Source organism: Hyla sarda, chromosome 4, assembly GCF_029499605.1.
Source record: "Hyla sarda isolate aHylSar1 chromosome 4, aHylSar1.hap1, whole genome shotgun sequence".
Lineage (NCBI taxonomy): Eukaryota > Metazoa > Chordata > Amphibia > Anura > Hylidae > Hyla > Hyla sarda.
In genome coordinates, this window is record NC_079192.1 from 152,974,513 (window position 1) to 152,995,325 (window position 20,813).

Consider the following 20,813-nt stretch of genomic DNA (forward strand, 5'->3'; position numbering starts at 1 on the left):
AAAGCTAATTAAAATATCTTTTCAATATTTTAAAACACCCTTGTGGCATCAGAAATTATGGAAATTATGCAATAGTGAAACCGCTCCAATGTGTGAGATACAATCATTTCTTGTGAATTTAATTGCTTGAAATTATATTTAAAGATTTCTGTTTACGCTGTTATTTATACCGATGTGATGTTTAAAACATTTATCAAGACCTGTTCAGTCCACAGTAGGTGAAAGTACAATGGGAACTTTTATTTGTGTCTAGGTTATGGCCGTTTCCCAAGGTAAATGAATTGAACCATTTATCATCCAGCTTGTTTCACGTGATCTATCAGAAGCTTTAAAAGGTGTGACACATACTACTGTACTCCTGTTTGTGTGACATATTCTTCAAGCATCAGGTATTTATTTTTTACTATATTTTACAGTCATAAAATAAGTTGCAGATTTATGTTCTTTTTTTCTCTTTTTTATATTAAGTTCAAAGCTGTGTGGTAGAAATGTAATAATTAACATGTCCTCTGACTCCTGTGTAGGTACATAGACTACAGACGGCTTGTGTCAGCAAAATCCGCTCGGTCACTATGGGGAGAATTCAAATCCTCTGGCTCTTTCTGATTTTTCTGGTCTTTGAACAGACAGTTGCAAAAAAGCCATGCAAATGTAAGTAAAATACCCTTCTATACATTTAATGTTAAAGGTGTACTCCTATGCAAAACAATTTTTTTTTATATCAACGGGTGCCAGAAAGTTAAACAGATTTGTAAATTACTTCTATTTAAAAATCTTAATCCTTCCAGTACTTATCAGCTGCTGTATGCTACAGAGGAAGGTCTTTTCTTTTTGAATTTCTTTCCATTCTGACCACAGTGCTCTCTGCTGACACCTTTGTCCATGTCAGAAATTGTTTTCCACCGGAGTACACTTTTAATTAATGTTACAAGTACTATGTATCTCATACATGTATTCTTGAAATAAGAGGTACACAAATAGGAATAAAGTTTTGAAAGCACCAAAGAACATACAATAGATATTAGAGCAAGAAGCTATAAAAAAATATAAAATGTTTATTGTACTTAAATAAGTTTTCACAAAGAATGTCTATAGGCAATATGAAGTTAATAATCATTATTAAAACATAACTCATCATGACCTACATAGCCACTCAAGAAATATATAGTATTTAAATTCATATAATGCCAAATGCCAAACTACTATAACACAGAAAACTCTTAGATGGAAAGTACAAAATAAATAGTAACTTTCAATAAAATTTTAAGTACACAAGATAACATGAAAACTACACTGTGCTGCATATCATTCATCACAAAATAGCAAAAGTATTACATTTCCACTATTACATAGCCCATTGCAATGAGAAGGGAAACATAGAATATATGAAAGCCATTAAAACAAATGTGGGTATGGTTAGAACTAGAGATGAGCGAATTTTTGAAAAATTCGATTTGGCCAATTCGCCAAATAAAAATAAAAAAATCGATTCGAATAAATTAATAGAGAAAATAGAAAATAGAGAAAAAAAAGTGAAACATACATAGACTTTATTAAACACTATATTAAAATTACTAATTACTAATAAAAAAATGTAAAACTCAATAAAAAAATATATAATTTTTACATGTAAATGACCCCTTTCTACATTTTTATTATTGTTGGCTAAATTTTTAGGTCCCTGCCTGCCCAAATAAATTGATCCCGTTTAAAAATGAACATTAAATTATTATTTTTTTGGTGGCTTTATCAACTTAGGGACCCAGGGCATACAGGTATGCCCTGGTACCTAAGGACCCAGGGCGTACCTGTACACCTGTGGGAATTTCGGTCCCCGCCACACGGGGCCAGGACCAGGATGACTGCTGATATCTATCAGCAGGCACCCAGTGCAAACCCTTGGGGGGGTCCTGAGACCTCCCCATGTCGGCAATCGCTACAATATGCCGGTCAATTCAGGCCAGTGATTTACTGCGATTCCGGGTCAATCGGATCTCTGGTGACCTGGTGACCTGGAAAAAAATGGTGAATGGGGCTGTCTTAGCAGGTGCCACCTCATGATCACGTGATTGATCGGTCGGAACGACCGACAAATCACTGCCCTGCTGGGCGGTGATCGGGGCGGCGATCGGGGCCGCTGGGGTCTCCTATCTCTCCCTGGCCCGGCGGAGGTCCCCTCAGGAATGGCGGTGGCAGTCCCGGCGGCAGAATACAGCAGGAGGTGAGGCCTGTTCACCTCCTGCTGTTGCTTCCCCCAATCAATAAAATCCCATCCCTTCCCCCAATATCCCACCACACCCCTACCCTTCAATTCCCTGATTGAACTTGATGGATGTATGTCTTTTTTCGACCGTACTAACTATGTAACTATGTAACTCTCAGCATGCACAGCCAAAGGGCATGCTGGGAGTTGTAGTTTTACAACAGCTGGAGTTCCAACTACAACTCCCAGCATGCCCTTTGGTAGTCTGTGCATACTGGGGGGATAGTTATGCAACAGCTGCAGGCACATTTTTTCTATGAAAATGTGTGCATCCAGCTGTTGCATAACTACAACTCCCAGCATGCTCAGACTACCAAAGAGCATGCTGGGAGTTGTAACAGTGTGCCTCCAGCTGTTGCAAAACTTCAACTCTCAGCATGCCCTTCGACTATCAATGCATGCTGAGTGTTGCAGTTTTGCAACAGCTGGAGACACATTGGTTGTGAAACCAGAGTTTATGTCCTAACTCAGTGTTTCGCAACCAGTGTGCCTCTGGCTGTTGAAAAAATACAACTTCCAGCATGCACTGAGAGATTGTACATGCTGGGAGTTCTGGTTTTTCAAAAGCTGGAGGCACACTGGTTGCAAAACACTGAGTTGAGTAACAAATTCTGTGTTGCTCAACCAATGTGCCCCCAGCTGTGTCATAACTACAACTCCCAGCATGTATTATCTGTCAGTGCATGCTGGGAGTTGTAGTTTTGCAACAGCTGGAGGTTTGCCCCCATGTGAATGTTCAGGGTACAGTTTTCTGCTTCAAGTTTGAGATGCGGCAAATTTTCCACCGCAGCTCAAACTCCCAGCGAGAAACTTACTGTAAACCCCCGCCCGTGTGAATGTACCCTAAAAGCACTACACTACACAAAATAAAAAGTAAAACACTACATGTACGTATACTCTTTCACAGTTGCCCCCCCCCCCCCAATTAAATAAAATAAAAACTTCTTGTATTGCACTGTTTCCAAAACGGAGCCTCCAGCTGTTGAAAAACAACAATTCCCAGTATTGCCGGACTGCCACTGACTGTCAAGGCATGCTGGGAGTTTTTCAAAAGCTTTTACCCCTTGTAAAATTAAAAAAACTGGGTCTACAAGAACATGCAAGTGTAAAAAAATGAAGATTTTTTATTTTCTCCTTCACTTTGCTGATATTCCTGTGAAACACCTAAAGGGTTAACAAACTTTCTGAATGTCATTTTGAATACATTGAGGGGTACAGTTTTTATAATGGGGTCATTTGTGGGGTATTTCTACTATGAATGCCCTTCAAATCCACTTCAAACCTGAACTGGTCCCCAAAAAATTCAGATTTAGAAAATTTTGTGAGAAATTGGAAAATTGCTGCTGAACTTTGAAGGCCTCTGATGTCTTCCAAAAAGTAAAAACATGTCAACTTTGTGATGAAAATATAAAGTAGACATATTGTATATGTAAATCAATATATCATTTATTTGTTATGTCTATTTTCCTTATAAGCAGAGAGTTTCAAAGTTAAAAAAATGCTATATTTTTTAATTTTTCATAAAATTTTTTAATTTTTCACCAAGAAACAATCAACGGCATTTTACCACTGACATGAAGTAAAATATGTCACGAAAAAAACAATCTCGAAATCAGAATGAAAAGTAAAAGCATCCCAGAGTTATTAATGCTTTAACCCCTTAAGGACTCAGGGTTTTTCCGTTTTTGCACTTTCGTTTTTTCCTCCTTACCTTTAAAAAATCATAACCCTTTCAATTTTCGACCTAAAAATCCATATTATGGCTTATTTTTTGCGTCGCCAATTCTACTTTGCTGTGACATTAGTCATTTTACCCAAAAATGCACAGCGAAACGGAAAAAAAAATCATTGTGCGACAAAATCGAAAAAAAAACGCCATTTTGTAACTTATGGGGGCTTCCATTTCTACGCAGTGCATATTTCGGTAAAAATTACACCTTATCATTATTCTGTAGGTCCATACGGTTAAAATGATACCCTACTTATATAGGTTTGATTTTGTCGCACTTCTGGAAAAAATCATAACTACATGCAGGAAAATTTATACGTTTAAAAATGTCATCTTCTGACCCCTATAACTTTTTTATTTTTCCACGTACGGGGCGGTATGAGGACTAATTTTTTGCGCCGTGATCTGAAGTTTTTATTGGTATGATTTTTGTTTTGATCTGACTTTTTGATCACTTTTTATTCATTTTTTAATGTTATAAAAAGTTACCAAAATACGCTTTTTTGGACTTTGGAATTTTTTTGCGCGTACGCCATTGACCGTACGGCTTAATTAATGATATATTTTTATAGTTCGGACATTTACGCACATGGCGATACCACATATGTTTATTTTTATTTTTTTTTACACTGTTTTATTTTTTTTCTGGGAAAAGGGGGGTGATTCAAACTTTTATTAGGGAAGGGGTTAAATGACCTTTATTAACACTTTTTTTTTACTTTTTTTTTGCAGTGTTATAGGTCCCATAGGGACCTATAACACTGCACACACTGATCTCTCATCCTGATCACAGGCGTGTATTAACACGCCTGTGATCAGCATTATCGGCGCTTGACTGCTCCTGTCTGGATCTCAGGCACGGAGCAGTCATTCGTCGATCGGACACCGAGGAGGCAGGTAAGAGCCCTCCCGGTGTCCGATCAGCTGTTCGGGACGCCGCGATTTCACCGCGGCGGTCCCGAACAGCCCGACTGAGCAGCCGGGATACTTTCAGTTTCACTTTAGAAGCGGCGGTCAGCTTTGACCGCCGCTTCTAAAGGGTTAATACCGCACATCGCCGCGCCGCGCCGTGTGGTATTAGCCGCGGGTCCCGGCCGTTCATTAGCGCTGGGACCCACGCGATATGATGCGGGATCGCGGCACGATCCCGCTTCATATCGCGGGAGCCGGCGCAGGACGTAAATATACGTCCTGCGTCGTTAAGGGGTTAAGTGACAGTGGTCAGATGTGCAAAAAATGCCCCGGTCCTTAAGGTTAAAATGGGCTGGGTCCTTAAGGGGTTACAAAAGTTTATACACCCAAGAATGGAGTCTACATTTTAGGCTGCTTTCACACTATGAGTATTCATCCGTTATTAAACATTAGTTTTCTGTATTGTATAATTAAAAAACAGATGTATAATATCGGATGAAATGATGGGTGCTAACGGCTGAATAATGTCCGTCAAGATAACGGGCATATTCATCCGTTAAGACCGTTATAAAATCCATCTTGTACCGTTATTTAATGGTCGTTTTAACACCTCTGTCTACAAACTCCCGCAGCCGGGACTACTACTACTCCCATCATGGAGCAGACTTGTTTCCATGATGGGAGTAGTAGTTCCCCAGCTGCGGGAGTCTGCCAGTGGCTGGGGAGGCTACATTAGTGTTTGTACTACTACTCCCTTCATGGAACAGACTCTGTTCCATGATGAGGGTTGTAGAACATGGGCTGAGGGATTGATCGCACTGAGTCTCACTTCTGAGACCTGATGCGATCAGAAGTTATCAAACAGGGGAGTGGGCGGAATGCTCCGCTTCCCTTCGATGTAAGGTGTATTTTTACTTTCACTTTCAAATTCCCCGCTGGGAGCCCTGAATGGCCGGCACCGAGGAGCCATTCAGGGCTCCCAGCAGGTTTTTTAAACTATTAATTTGACCCCCAAATGTATGCCCCCCATGCATATTTATAATAACTCATTGGCCCCAGTGTGTTTATAATAATTCATTGGCCCCACTGTGCTTATCCTTATAACCCCCCCCCCCCCCAGTGTCCTTATTTCCCCTCATCTTCTTGGAGCATGGATGCAGCGGAACATGTCGGGTACCGGGGGCGGTGAATGAATGAAGCCAACATGTCCCGCATGTAGGCTTCATGCATTCACCGTACAGAGATGAGCAGCAGAAAATAGACATGTGAATGCGCTAGGAGCAGGGCAGCAGCGGGGACATGTCAGGCGGTGGCGGTGAATGAATGAAGCCTACAAGCGAGACATGTTGAATTCATTCAGTCACCGCCGCCGATTCCTGACAAGTCCTGCTGCTGCCCTGCTCCAAGAAGATGAGGACACTGTAGGGGGTGGGGTGTTAATAAGGATAAGCACACTGGGGCCAATGAATTATTATAAATCTACATGAGGGGCATACATTTGGGGGTCAAATTAGTGGTTTAAAAACCCTGCCGGGAGCACTGAATGGCTCCTCGGTGCCAGCCATTCAGGGCTCCCCGCGAGGAATTTAAAAGTGAAAGTAGAGATACACCGTACATCGCAGGGGAGCGGAACATGCCACCCACTCCCCTGTTTAATAACTTTTGATCACATTTGGTCTCAGAAGTGAGACCCGGTGTGATCAATCCCTCAGCCCATGTACTACAACCCCCATCATGGAACAGAGTCTGTTCCATAATGGGGGTAGTAGTACAAACACTAATGTAGCCCCCCAGCCACTGGCAGACTCCCGCAGCCGGGAAGCTACTACTCCAACCATGGAAACAAGTCTGTTCCATGATGGGAGTAGTAGTAGTCCTGGCGGGAGTCTGTAGGCAGAGGTATTAAAAATGCCATAAAATAACGGTACATGACGGACGTTATAACGGATCTTAATGGATGAATATGCTCGTTATTTTGACGACATTATTCAGCCATTAGCCCCTATTATTTCATTCATTATTATACATCCGTTTTTTTTATTATACAATACAGAAAACGGATGTTTAATAATGGATGAATACTTATAGTGTGAAAGCAGCCTAAAATGTAGACTGCATTCTTGGGTGTATAAAAAATTATAAAGCCACCAAAAAAAAAAAAAATTAAATAGGGATCAATTTAGGTGGGTGAACAGGGACCTAAAAATGTAGCCAACAATAATAAAAATGTAGAAAGGGGCCATTTAAATGTAAAAATAATATATTTTTTATAATTAATTTTTAAATGTTTTTGTATTCATAATGTATTTTATTATTGTGTTTAATAAAGTGTGTGTGTGTGTGTGTGTGCTTCACTTTTTTTCTCTATTTAAATTTTTTTGGGTAGTACTACTACTCCCAGCGTGGAACAGACTGTTCCATGATGGGAGCTGTAGTACCTGTACTAACAGACAGATTACAAAAGGTGTTACTCCTGACACCCAATGCAATTGTCCTTTCTATTGCTCGCATCACTGCACTATACTCTGGCCGGCCAGTGATATGAATAGAATTCACATCACTTATTCATATTTCCCGCAGAGAGCTGTGATTGGCCAGATCGTTCCAGCCACTCACAGCTCTCTGCGGGAAATATGAATAATAGGTATATATACAGCATATACTCATACTACAGAGGGACCAGAGAAGAGCGGCCGGCCGCCCGCATCTATACATTATACAGGACGATTGCATTGGGTGTTAGAAGTCACACTTGCTGCAATCTGTCTATTAATGCAGGCACTACAGCTCCCAGCATGGAGCAGAGTGTGATACATGTTGGGAGCAGTAGTACCTGCAGTTGAGGACAGATCACAGCAAGTGTCACTCCTGACACCCGCTGCGATCCTCCTATCTATTCCAAAGATGTGAGCGCAAGAGAAAGCCACTTGCATCTATACATTATACAGGACGATCGCAGGGGTGTCACTAATGAAGAAATTCGTTATTTTGAATCGAGTCGAAGTCCGGATCCGGTCCGGGAATTTTTCATGAAATTCAGAACGAATTCGACTTTGTCAGATTCGATTCGCTCATCTCTAGTTAGAACCTTATGTCAGATTTCTAGTAGCATAAATCTTTGAGCAGTCAAAGAGGTTTGAGTCCTTAATAAAGTCTCTTCTTTCTAGGAATTGTGGTTGTTTTAAATTACAGACCTCACCAATAGGATATTTTTTCGCATCTAGCTATTCCATATCAGGTATTATTGTAACTGTTTTTTGTTGTCTGCACTGATGCTGAAGCTGCCTGTTTTTGACCTTTTTTCAGGTTCACATATTCAGTAGGTGAAGGTGTTTGGGGGCAGATTTGTGTAGATGATTATTTTGTTTGCTATTTCAGAGCTTAGAGAATACAGAAAGGACAATAACCTTTCTAGAAACCTGTGATCAGACCTGCTTGCATATGGGAAAACATATCCTCTTCTATCAATTATAAAAACGTTAGAAGTCTCTGAAAAGTGTTGTAAATAGATAAAACAATAAGACCACTGGCCAACGAACTCCTAGTAGATATTCTAATGTTGCTAATTAAAGTACAGTAATACATTAGTACTTTTGACAAGTGCTCCGGACAACCCCTTTAAAGGGGTACTTTTTTTTTCAAATCAACTGGTGGCAGAAAGTTAAACAGATTTGTGAATTACTTCTATTAAAAAATCTTAATCTTTCTAGGGTGGGATTTTGTAATAAGGTGTTCCATGGACAGCCTGCAATTTTACCTATACCTGGAGATCACTTTTTTGAGAATGTTGTCTCCCATCTGGAGCTTTATTTTGCTTATTTTTGTTTTATATTGTTTTATACTATATCACTCTTGGTCTCTCATCCCCTTATGATACTGTTTTTGTATTGTATGAAAATTGTTTAATAAAAATATATTTAAAAAAAATCTTAATCCTTCCAGAAATTATCAGCTGCTGTATGCTCTACAGGAAGTTGAGTTGTTCTTTTCAGTCTGACGACAGACTGCAGGATAGGTTTCCTATAGGGATTTGCTCCTGCTCTGGACAGTTCCTGACATGGACAGAGGAGTCAGCAGAGAGCACTGTGGTCAAACAGAAAGGAAATTCAAAAAGAAAAGAACTTCCTGTGGAGCATACATGTCAGGGTCCGGAGTGGTATGCAGGGATGACACAGGTAGGTGATCCTCTATGTCAGTGAGGTGATGGCGTGGGCCGTACCAGGGGAACGGAATCTAAGGGGTTACTGGTTTTCACCAGAGCCCGCCGCAAGGTGGGATGGACTTGCTGCGGCAGGTAACCCCCAGGTCGTTCCACCCAATAGCGACTCAACCTCACTGACTGCTAAATCAGGCGCGGTACACAAGGACTAGGCAAAAGCCAAGGTCAGACGTAGCAGAAGGTCAGGACAGGCGGCAACGGTTCGTAGTCAAGGGCAACGGCAAGGGTCTGGATACACAGGCAATGGACACACGGGAACGCTTTCACTGGCACAAGGCAACAAGATCCGGCAAGGACAGGAAGGGGAAGTGGGTTTTTATAATGTGGGAAGTGATTGGTACTGATTGGGCCAGGCACCAATTAATGGTGCACTGGCCCTTTAAATTTCAGAGAGCCGGCGCGCACGCGCGTGCACCCTAGAGAGCGGGGCCGCGCACGCCGTGACAGGACAGCAGGAGGACAGGGCAGGTGAGAAGATTGGGATGCGACCCGCGGGCGGGCGCGTCCCGCTACGCGGATCGCATCCCCGCCGGTGATAACAGAGTAGTGCTCCTGGTCAGCGGGTCTGACCGGGGCGCTGCAAGCTGAAGAACGCCGCGAGCGCTCCGGGGAGGAGCAGGGACCCGGAGCGCTCGGCGTAACAGTACCCCAACCCACCCACCCCGGGACGATCGGACGATTTTGGAGGCGAGGATCTCTTTGACAGAGAAGACATCAGAGGAGCCAGGAACAGGAGCAGGAACAGTGACCTTGGGAGAATAACGGTTAAGTATAAGAGGTTTGAGAAGAGATACATGGAAAGAGTTAGGAATACAAAGAGAAGAAGGAAGGTGGAGCTTGTAGGAGACAGAATTGATTTGGTTTTTGATTTTCAATGGCCCGAGGTAACGAGGACCCAACTTGTAGCTAGGGACATGAAACCGTATGTATTTGGCAGAGAGCCACACTTTGTCACCAGGGACAAAGACAGGAGGAGTTCTTCTTTTTATCCGCATGTCTCTTCATACGAGAAGAGGCCAGTAAGAGCGACTTTTGAGTCTCCTTCCAGATAGAGGAGAAGTCCCGGGTTAATTCATCCACGGCAGGAACTCCAGAACAAGTGGGAATGGGGAGGGAGGGCAGCGGGTGACGGCCGTACACCACAAAAAATGGAGATTTGGCGGAAGATTCAGAATTTTTGAAATTGTACGAGAATTCAGCCCAGGGCAGAAGGTCGACCCAATCATCTTGGCGGGAGGAGACAAAATTTTGCAAGTAGTCACGAAGAATCTGGTTCACTCTTTCGACTTGTCCATTGGATTGGGAGTGATAGGAGGAAGAGAAATTTTATTTGATCTTTAATTGATTACAGAGAGCTCTCCAAAATTTTGACACAAATTGAACGCCTCTATCCGAGATGATATGCGTGGGAAGCCCGTGAAGACGAAAAATCTGCAGAGAAAAATTGCTTTGCCAACTGTGGCGCAGAAGGAAGGCCAGGAAGTGGAATAAAATGAGCCATTTTGGAAAAACGATCAACGACCACCCAGATGACAGTGTTGCCATGGGATAAAGGAAGGTCAGTGATGAAGTCCATGGCTATGTGGGACCAAGGTTGTTCAGGCACAGGCAGAGGAAGGAGAAGACCTGCAGGCTTCTGGCGTGGGGTCTTGTCACGTGCACACACTGTACAGGCTCGTACAAAATCGGTCACATCATTTTCCAGGGAGGACCACCAATAGTGTCTGGCAATCAACTGTATAGATTTTTTGATTCCAGCGTGACCAGCCAGAAGGGAGGAATGGCCCCATTTGAGGATCCAGAGGCAAAGACGTGGAGGAACATAAGTTTTTCCTGGAGGAATAGGCACCAGAGAAGCAGGAGCAGAAGAGATCAGACACTCAGGAGGGATGATGTGCTGAGGAAGGGTCTCGGCTTCTGAGGCATCGGTGGTACGTGATAGAGCATCAGCCCTGACATTCTTGCCTGCGGGACGAAAATGGATTTGAAAGTTGAAACGGGCAAAAAACAACGACCATCTAGCCTGGCGAGGATTTAGCCGCTGGGCGGATTGAAGAGAAGACAAATTTTTGTGATCTGTATGGATGGTGATGGGATGAAAGGATCCTTCCAGAAGATGTCTCCACTCCTCAAGTGCCAACTTAATAGCCAATAGTTCACGGTCTCCTATGGAATAGGAGGAGAAAAGATTTTGGAGAAAAATCCGCAAGTGATATTTTTTCCTTTAGCGGATTTTTGTATGAGAACAGCTCCGGCTCCAACTGAAGAGGCGTCAACCTCAAGGAAGAAGGGCTTCAGAGGATCTGGTCTGGACAAGACTGGAGCAGAGGAAGGTGGCTTTGAGGTGGTTAAAGGCTTTCTCCGCCTGTGGCGGCCAGGATTTCGGATTAGCATTTTTCTTAGTCAGTGCTACAAAAGGAGCAACGATGGTGGAGAAGTGGGGAATAAATTGACGATAATTTGCAAATCGAGAAATCTTTGGATAACTCGTAGGCCAGTGGGACGAGGCCAATCTATTACCGCAGATAGCTTATCAGGGTCCATTTGAAGACCTTGACCGGACACAATGTATCCCAGGAAGGGAAGACTGCTGTGTTCAAATAGACATTTCTCAATTTTGGCGTAAAGATTATTTTGGCGTAGTCGCTGAAGCACTTGCCGGACATGAAGGTGATGTTCCTCTAGGTTGGAGGAAAAAATGAGGATGTCATCAAGATAGACTACCACACAGGAATACAGCATGTCCTGAAAAATCTCATTAACAAAGTCCTGAAAGACTGCTGGGGCATTGCAAAGTCCAAAGGGCATGACTAGGTATTCAAAGTGACCATCTCTAGTATTGAAGGCGGTTTTCCATTCATCACCTGCTCGAATACGGATGAGGTTATATGCGCCCCTTAGATAAAGTTTTTGAAAATCTTAGCTCCACGCAGTCGGTCAAAGAGTTCGGAGATGAGAGGCAGAGGAAAGTGATTTTTTACTGTAATTTTATTAAGACCGCAGTAGTCAATACAGCAACGGCAAGGGTCTGGATACACAGGCAATGGACACACGAGAACGCTTTCACTGGCACAAGGCAACAAGATCCAGCAAGGACAGGAAGGGGAAGTGGGTTTTTATAATGTGGGAAGTGATTGGTACTGATTGGGCCAGGCACCAATTAATGGTGCACTGGCCCTTTGAATTTCAGAGAGCCGGCGCGCGTGCGCCCTAGGGAGCGGGGCCGCGCGCGCCGGGACAGGAAAGCAGGAGGACGGGGCAGGTGAGAAGATTGGGATGCGACCCGCGGGCGTGCGCGCCCGCTACGCGGATCGCATCCCCGCCGGTGATAACAGAGCAGCGCTCCCGGTCAGCGGGTCTGACCAGGGCGCTTCACGCTGAAGAACGCCATGAGCGCTCCGGGGAGGAGCAGGGACCCAGAGCGCTCGGCGTAACAATACAGCTGCTGATAAGTACTGGAAGGTTAAGATTTTTAAATAGAAGCAATTTACAAATCTGTTTAAAGGAGTATTCCAGTGCAAAATAATTTATCCCCTATCCAAAGGATAGGGGATAAGTTATAGATTGCAGGGGGTCCGAGGGCGCTGAGGCCTCCCGGGATCTCTATGGGGTACATGGAGGGGGCGTGTCGGCCGCCGCGTCATGCGGGGATGGAACACCCCTTTCAAGCAAGGAGATCCCGGAGATTCCAGGAGATCCTGGGGGGCCCAGCGCTCGGACCCCCCCCCCCCCCCCCCCCCCGCAAAAATTACTTTTTAATGCCATCAATGATTTCATCACAAAATCTACTGCAAAACCAGAAAAAAAATATTTGTGGGGCAAATTTTTTTTTTTAAACGCCCTTTTGTAACTTTTGAGGGCTTCCAATTCTTTTTTTTATATAATTGTTTATTTATTTTTCAAAAATTTTCATAAACATGGTCATAACATGACAAACAAAGAAAAGCAATGGTAAAAGAGAAGAAAATAAAAAAATTTAAATTAAAACAAACAACAGATAGTATATATCTCAAGAGAAGAAATTCACTTTTCTAATAACAACAAGAAATAAATGTATGAGGAAATAATTAAATGCTAATAGTTCATAGCGGGTTTATAAATGGTAATTTCTATGGTGTGGTTAAGTTAGCAAAGGAGCTTCAATAAATCAAAATACAATCCTGTTGTATGAAAAGAAAAGTGAGAGATTTGTATAGCACATATTTGTATATTCTCTCCACCTTTATGGAGATGTTGGATTAGGATCAAAAATAAACAAGAAACAAAAAAAGGGAGGAAAGATAAGGGTAATGGGGTATTCTACGCATTTTCAGTAAAAAATATCTTTATTCTGTAGGTCCATATGGTTACAAGGATACCTAACTTATATAGGTTTTATTTTATTTTACTACCTAAAACAAGTTATAACTACATGCACTAAAATTAGTATGTTTAAAACTGTCATCTTCTGACCACTATAACTTTTTCATTTTTCCGTATACAGGGATGTATGGGGCTCATTTTTTTGCGCTGTGATCTGAAGTTTTTATTGGCACCATGTTTGTTTTGATGGCAGTTTTTGATGGTATTTTTTTACGTAAACACCACTGACCGTGCGGTTTAATTGACGTAATATTTGTATAGTTCAGACATTTGCACACACGGTGATACCACATATGTTTATTTTTTATTATGTTTGTATATTTTTTATATTGAATTTGGGAAAAAAGGAGTGATTCAAACTTTTAAAATGAAAAGGTGTTAATGGGTGTTTTGTTTTTTTTAAACGTTTATTCAACTTTTTTTTTACACTTTTAGGAGGAATTATTAGATTCCTCATACAGATCAACGTAATTCCATAGAACTCCATTGATCTGTGTGCTCTGCGCTCGATTGATAAAGCCTGGTCCAGCCAGGCTCTATCAATCTCAGAGCCGCAGCAGCAACAGAAGGAGAGGTAAGCCCTCCAGCTACCTCAGCAGTGGATCGGTCCCCCGCGAGCATGCTGCGGGAAGGGGGGGGGCAATCCACCCCACAGGACCACCAGGGACTGGTTAAAACTGCCTTTAGAGTTGACAGTGGCAATCTAAAGGGTTAATAGCCGGCCGCGGCGATCGCCGCATGTCGGCTATTAGCAGCGGCTGCCAGCTACAAAAATCAGCTGGGGGCCAGCCAGTTGCCGTCTCAGGACAAGCCAACTTGTCCTTAGACGGCAAACGGTTAATGTCATTAACAAATAAACATATAGGGGGACATTTATAATTGCTTGCTTTGGTAAGCAAGTTCTTAAGGCATTTTTTGGGGCTTTAGTTTTGGTTATGTGCTACATATTTAGTATACTATTACAGGGTGTTGATAAATATGGAGCACATAAGCAAATCAAAAGTCACAGCTGAGACATTTGTAAGACTTTTTCACAACTTTTTAAATATGCTTACGTATGGGAGTTTTGCTCTCCAGGTCAGGCCTGAAGCAGACTTGCGACTTTTTTTTCATACGTACGACTTTCATACATTATAAATTCGAAACAAATGCAAAGTGAAAACTTAAATTTACTTAGGTAAGGCTGTTTGTAACTTTTTGCTTACCCACAAAAGTTGCACAAAGTGCTTAGGCGCACGTGCGACTTTTTGTGCGGCCGGAGTAAGCAAAAAAAAAAGCTCTAAATACCTTAATAAGTGTCCCCCATAGTCACCAACTGGCTTTGGATATATGAATGGATGCAAAGGCCAAATGCTATTATCTTTGACATTTTAGGTTAGATCTATGGGTCTGTTTTGTTGAGGTTTGTTGAGGGCATGCTTCTGAACAAAGTTGTGTATTCACTCTTTTTTGCATTACTCTGTAAGGAGTACTACTTCTATTGTACAACCATAGTCTTTGCCTCTCATCTTATCTTGACCCAATGAAAGCAAATAAACACCTATCTAGACAAACAGTACAGTACAGTCGCTACACTGCATATTCCTCACTTTAGACATGACCTGGGGACATCCACTTTGTGTATCTGAAAATAGATGAGTATATGCAACACATCCAACACATTTGGGGGAGATTTATTAAAGCCTGTCCAGAGCAAAAGTAATTCAGTTTCCCATGTTAATCGATCAGATGTTAATCGATCAGTGCCTCTAAAAAAGTGAAAGAAGCAATCTGATTGGTTGCTATGGGCAATTGCACCATTCTAGCTCTGCACAGGTTTTGATAAATCCCCCCCCCCCCTAGTGTTTAGTGGCTATGGGATGGTGCAGGGTCTGCACAATGCTTTAATGCTATAGTAATCTGTGTGTGTGATATTTCAACTATCTTTGGTCCCATGGGACAATGCTAGGACTGCCTTATACTTTTTGCAGTTGACATTGTGATGATCCTCTATACACTAGTATGGTGATAATCTCTATCAATATAGACAGTAGTAGTCATAAATATATTGACCAGCAGCTATTTCATGTCCTGCATCCAACATTGTAACATTTATGACAGCAACAAGTATTGCAACAACCCTCCACCACCTGTTTGATTGGATCTGGCTTTGGTTTGCAATTTATTTTGGCATCTGTATCAATGTGCCCAGGTGTGTCAAACTGTGCCCTTTACTTTGTTAAGAACTGTGTACTGAGGACCTTTTCTATCTATATTGGTTGGATTTGATTGGATTGTTTTTTTTACCACAATGAAATTTGTGGTGCTGAGTGTCTCATTATCCCCTGTGGTTCACTTATTTCCCCTGTGGTTCACTAATCATTATTTGTTTCTTGCTTTCCTCTTTCCAGAAGGGACTGACACAGTGGCCGACATTTATCATTGCCTTTTTTGCGCCTTTTGGTTTACACATTTCTGCTGATTTTGGCAATACACACGATATGGAAGGGTTTTATGAACTGCGCCTTTTTATGAAAAGGCGCAAAAAAGGCACAAAGCCGCTGAAAAGTCTCTAAAACTACACCAGACCAGACTTAGCTTAGCTTTTTGGTGTATGTGAAGAGAGAAATTTCAAAAAATGTGAGTCTACACAAAATGTATCAAATTCTCTGTGACCATTTAATAAATTTGGTGTTCCTACACATTACCAGCACACAAAACAAAGGTGTAGAAAAATGCTTTACTTACACCTAAAATGATAGATGCCAGCCAGTGATTGGGACCACCCTATTAAGGAGGCGGGTACTCTAAAAGGTAGTGAAAGAAAGTGGGTAGAAAATGTTATGCACTTATCATGGTCCTCCTGCCTAATTGTGTAGCTCTTAATTTTGGTAGAGTGACCCCCTACCCCTTATTTATGGTGAGATCAATATCATTATTTTTGTGTGTCCTTTTTCAGTACATATACCACATGGGTGTTTTACTGTACCATTTGTCCAAATAGGTGTTCATGCAAATAAAGGTTATGTTTTATGATGTTTTTTCTTACACTGACTTGTCACAATTGACTTTGGGTAGAGCAAACCTATAAAAAAAATTGGTTACTGTGCAGGGTTAAAACACTTACAGAGTACAGATTTTTTGGGATTTTATTTCCTGTGAACATGTCTTTTTTGTTATTCAACTTACTTTTGTTACAGTGACTATTATTGCTAAGGTTCGAAGTCCAAAGTAGTGGCTTATTTTTCAGTCATTTTTTTCCATTTGATGAAGCAATGTTTGTTAGTTGCATACATGGGAAAAGTAAAGAAAATTACCCTTTCTGCCTAACTGTATTTCTTTATGTGGTTTGCAAACTGCAGAGGTGTCCTTCTAAAATGTATTTAAAGATAATATGGGTTAGTTACAGTTAAACATGTCTGTCATAGTTCACATCATTATTTTGATCCATCTGCTTATAGCCTGTTTATCCTACTTAATGGATCATGCAAAATGGATCAAATTACTGATGCCAACAATCTCTGGGCTGGCAGCAGCGGCATCTGGGACACAGAAGCTTCCGTGTTCGTGACATCACACCACACCCCCTCCATTCATGTCTATGGGAGAGGGCATGACTCCTAGTATGTAGCTATCACGCCTCCTCCCATAGACATGAATATAGGGGGCATGGCGGCTGTAGTCACCAGTCTTCCGGCATGGAGTAGAGTTTGCTCCATGCACGGATGACTGGAGTGCCACGCCGGGGATCACGGGGTCCCCAACGGTGGGCCCCTCACAATGGAACATCTTATCCCCTATCCTTTGGATAGGGGATAAGATGTTTTTTTGGCGGAGTACCTCTTTAACTCCTCTGCGATCCTCTTCTTAACATGTTCAGTACAAATAATGGATTATAAAGGAAATGACAAATAACGGACTGCAACAATAACATAAATGAGCATCTGTCACCCATAGACTTCAGTGTTAAATGTAGAACATTTTTATTTGTCAGTTATTTGTGGCAGAAAAAAATGCAAGCATCGTCTTTTTTCCCAGCAAATTAACAGACCATAGGTGAAACTGACAGCAACTGATGCCAACGGATACCAAAAAAGAACCCATTAAAATGATTGGGATCCTTTAAGATCCATTAACAAGAGTGCTTAACGGAAGAGCATGACACACAGGATCATGAAGGTGATGTGGACGAGGCCTTAAAGTGATACTCTGGTAGAAATAAAATTTCAAATGAACTGGTGCCAGAAAGTTAAACAGATTTGTAAATTCCTCTGAAGCATACCGCAGCTCATAAGTATTGGAAGGATTAACATTTTTTAATTTAAAGTAATTTACAAACCTTTTCAACTTTCTGGAACCAGTTGATTTAAAAAAAAAAAAAAATGTTTTCCACTGGAGTAACCCTTTAAATGAGCTTCAATCCAATGGCACTAAAATAAAAGAATATCTGAGATCTTCCCCAGCTTACATTTTTTCAGATAGTATAAAGTGAAAACTAACATAGTAAAGCAGTTTCAAATCTGCCACCACATTCAAGTGTTAAAGGGACATAACCACATTTACACAATACATCTACAATGATGTTCTTTCATAGTCGTATTATGTCTAAGGGACCAGGTGACATAGTGACGTGCTTGTTCCTGGTGGTGAAAGGCTTGATCGAGCTTCTGATTTCAGGATAACACTTGATCACCTGATCATGATGTCATAGGACAGGGTATTAGAACTGAATAGATTTTCCTTTTCTCTGGATGAGTTTTTCAAGCTTTTAGGATATTAAAGAAAGTTTTGTAACCTGATAAATAGTTAAATGTTCGTTAGCATGTATTTTTTTGTTTGGTTTTTTATTACAAATTACCACTGCTAGTAGTGTCACACAATAACTCCATTTTCACAAGAATGTTGCTTCTGTCCAGCCTAAAGTGGATAATTTTATTTTTTTCACAACAGCAAACATATAATACTGCATAATAAGAAAATGAAATCAAAACTTGTGCAAACTGATTAAACATAAAAAATAATGCAAAATCACATTGGCATTTTTATCCAGCTGAACTCAGGTCAGTAGTATACATGGGATTAGTATCCAGTTGATCTCAGCTGTGCTTAGGTTTATGTTAAAATCAGTTTTAGGCTAAGTTTCCACTTGGGGTTTTTTCTGGCAGTTTTTTGGAAAACTGCCACTGCAGTTTTTGGGCCAAAGCCAGAAATGTATTCAAAAGGAATAGGACATATAAAGGAAGGACTTATACTTCTCCTCCCTTGTGGATCCCCTTCTGACTTTGGCTCAAAAACTGCAGTGGCGGTTTTTCAAAAACTGCCAGAGAAAAACCCAAGTGGAAACTTAGCCTTAGAATAACACAAAAAAAAAAAGTACAGGGTGTGATCTCTATGGGATCTTATTTGTGGCCACTGGGGGAATTTAAGAGAGGAATGGGATGTCCCAGTACAGGACATGGTCCTGCACTATACTTAGGCCCTGTCAGGTTGAGTCCCTCAGTGACCTGGGGGCTCTCCTGCAGTGTCTCCCCTGCTGTTACTATAATGTCCCTTAATGTAATAGGATTTTAGTCAGTGTATTAATGTATAGTTAGTATAAAGGACCTGTGAGAGGTCATCTAAACGGCCTGTGAGATGTCACATGTTATGTTTATGTTGTCACATGTTACCCAGAGGGCACCAGCTTAACACATGACCCACAGCTTGACCAATGGGCTTTGGCTCAGCCATTACAATTCTCTCTCATGATTTTGCTGAGGAACAGTCAAGACCAGAGATCGCAGTGCTAGTGTCCAGCACCTGGAAGGCTTCAAATCTACAGTCATTAAGGCAAGTCAAGTCTATTTCAGGTGTCACAATTACCTATGGTCAAGTCCAGCCTAAAGTCAAGATTCTAAAGTCTATTACAAGTCCAATTGGTCCCAGCAAGCTGTGAGGTCCTTCTGTGTTCCTGGCCACCTCTCTGGGATTCTGGCTGAGCTGTGAAGATAATAACACTAGTCTTAACTCAGTTAAGCCTCCGTTAAACCATAACTTGGTTGTGCCTAGCCATTGGAATAGCGGAGATACCGTTTGTGTTGTTCCGGCACCCAAAAATCACTCTGGTGTCATGAACATTAGGGGTTAACAAGCCCTTGCCCCTGGGGTTAATACCATCTTGCCCCACCCACCTATCCCGCTACACCCCATGGTCCCACCATCACCGTGGGTCACCACTAAATAGCTTCTGCTTTTAGCCATTTTTGCAGATTTATTAAGGGTTAGCACCTTGATATATTTTAGATTGTAATTGATATTTGCAAAGTATAACAAAAGTACCTGCATAATAATGATAAAGAATGCAGGGCAATGTCATACATAAGAGCCATTTGACGTGAACTGGACGCTGCCTACTTTGCCCTTGCATCCACATTTTTTTCCTCAGCGTGTCAGCCAGAGTCATCTTATATTTTTGCTGTGATACCACAGCGACATTGTGGCGAGTGCCATATTTTCATTTTTTGACTTCTGTCTTACATAAGTTTGTCAAGACAATACATAGCCAAAAAGTAGAGGTTTGGATTTTAAAGGGGTACTCCATTGGCCAGTGTTTTTCTATGTCACTTAACCCCTTAAGGACACAGCCCATTTTCACCTCTAGGACACAGCCCTTTTTTGCACATCTGACCACTGTCACTTTAAACATTAATAACTCTGGAATGCTTATACTTATTAATCTGATTCCGAGATAGTTTTTTCGTGACATATTCTACTTTAACATAGTGGTAAATTTTTGTGGTAACTTGCATCCTTTCTTGGTGAAAAATCCTAAAATTTGATGAAAAAATTGAAAATTTAGCATTTTTCTAACTTTGAAGCTCTCTGTTTGTAAGGAAAATGGATATTCAAAATATTTTTTTTTGGATTCACATATACAATATGTCTACTTTATATTTTTATCATAAAATTGATGAGTTTTTACTTTTGGAAGACACCAGAGGGCTACAAAGTTCAGCAGCAATTTTACAATTTTTCACAAAATTTTCAAACTCGCTATTTTTCATGGACCAGTTCAGGTTTGAAGTGGATTTGAAGGGTCTTCATATTAGAAATACCCCATAAATGACCCCATTACAAAAACTGCACCCCCCAAAGTATTCAAAATGACATTCAGTAAGTGTTTTAACCCTTTAGGTGTTTTACAGGAAAAGAAGCAAAGTGAAGGAGAAAATTCAAAATCTTCATTTTTTACACTTGCATGTTCTTGTAGACCCAATTTTTACAAGGGGTAAAAGGATAAAATTTATACTTGAATTTGTAGCCCAATTTCTCTCGAGTAAGCACATACCTCATATGTCTATGTAAATTGT

At 41.3% G+C, this 20,813-nt stretch overlaps 1 protein-coding gene across 1 annotated transcript in view; it reads left to right on the forward strand.

Annotated features, from left to right (window-relative positions):
* Positions 1-278: 278 nt before the first annotated feature.
* LIPC (lipase C, hepatic type) overlaps positions 279-20,813 on the forward strand; it is a 187,358-nt gene continuing 166,823 nt past the window's right edge. Inside the window, exons 1-2 of the mRNA XM_056572424.1 lie at positions 279-389; positions 525-651. Of these exons, the coding sequence (XP_056428399.1) occupies positions 573-651 (79 nt within the window). The 5' untranslated portion in view covers positions 279-389; positions 525-572. The remainder of the gene's footprint in view (positions 390-524; positions 652-20,813) is intronic.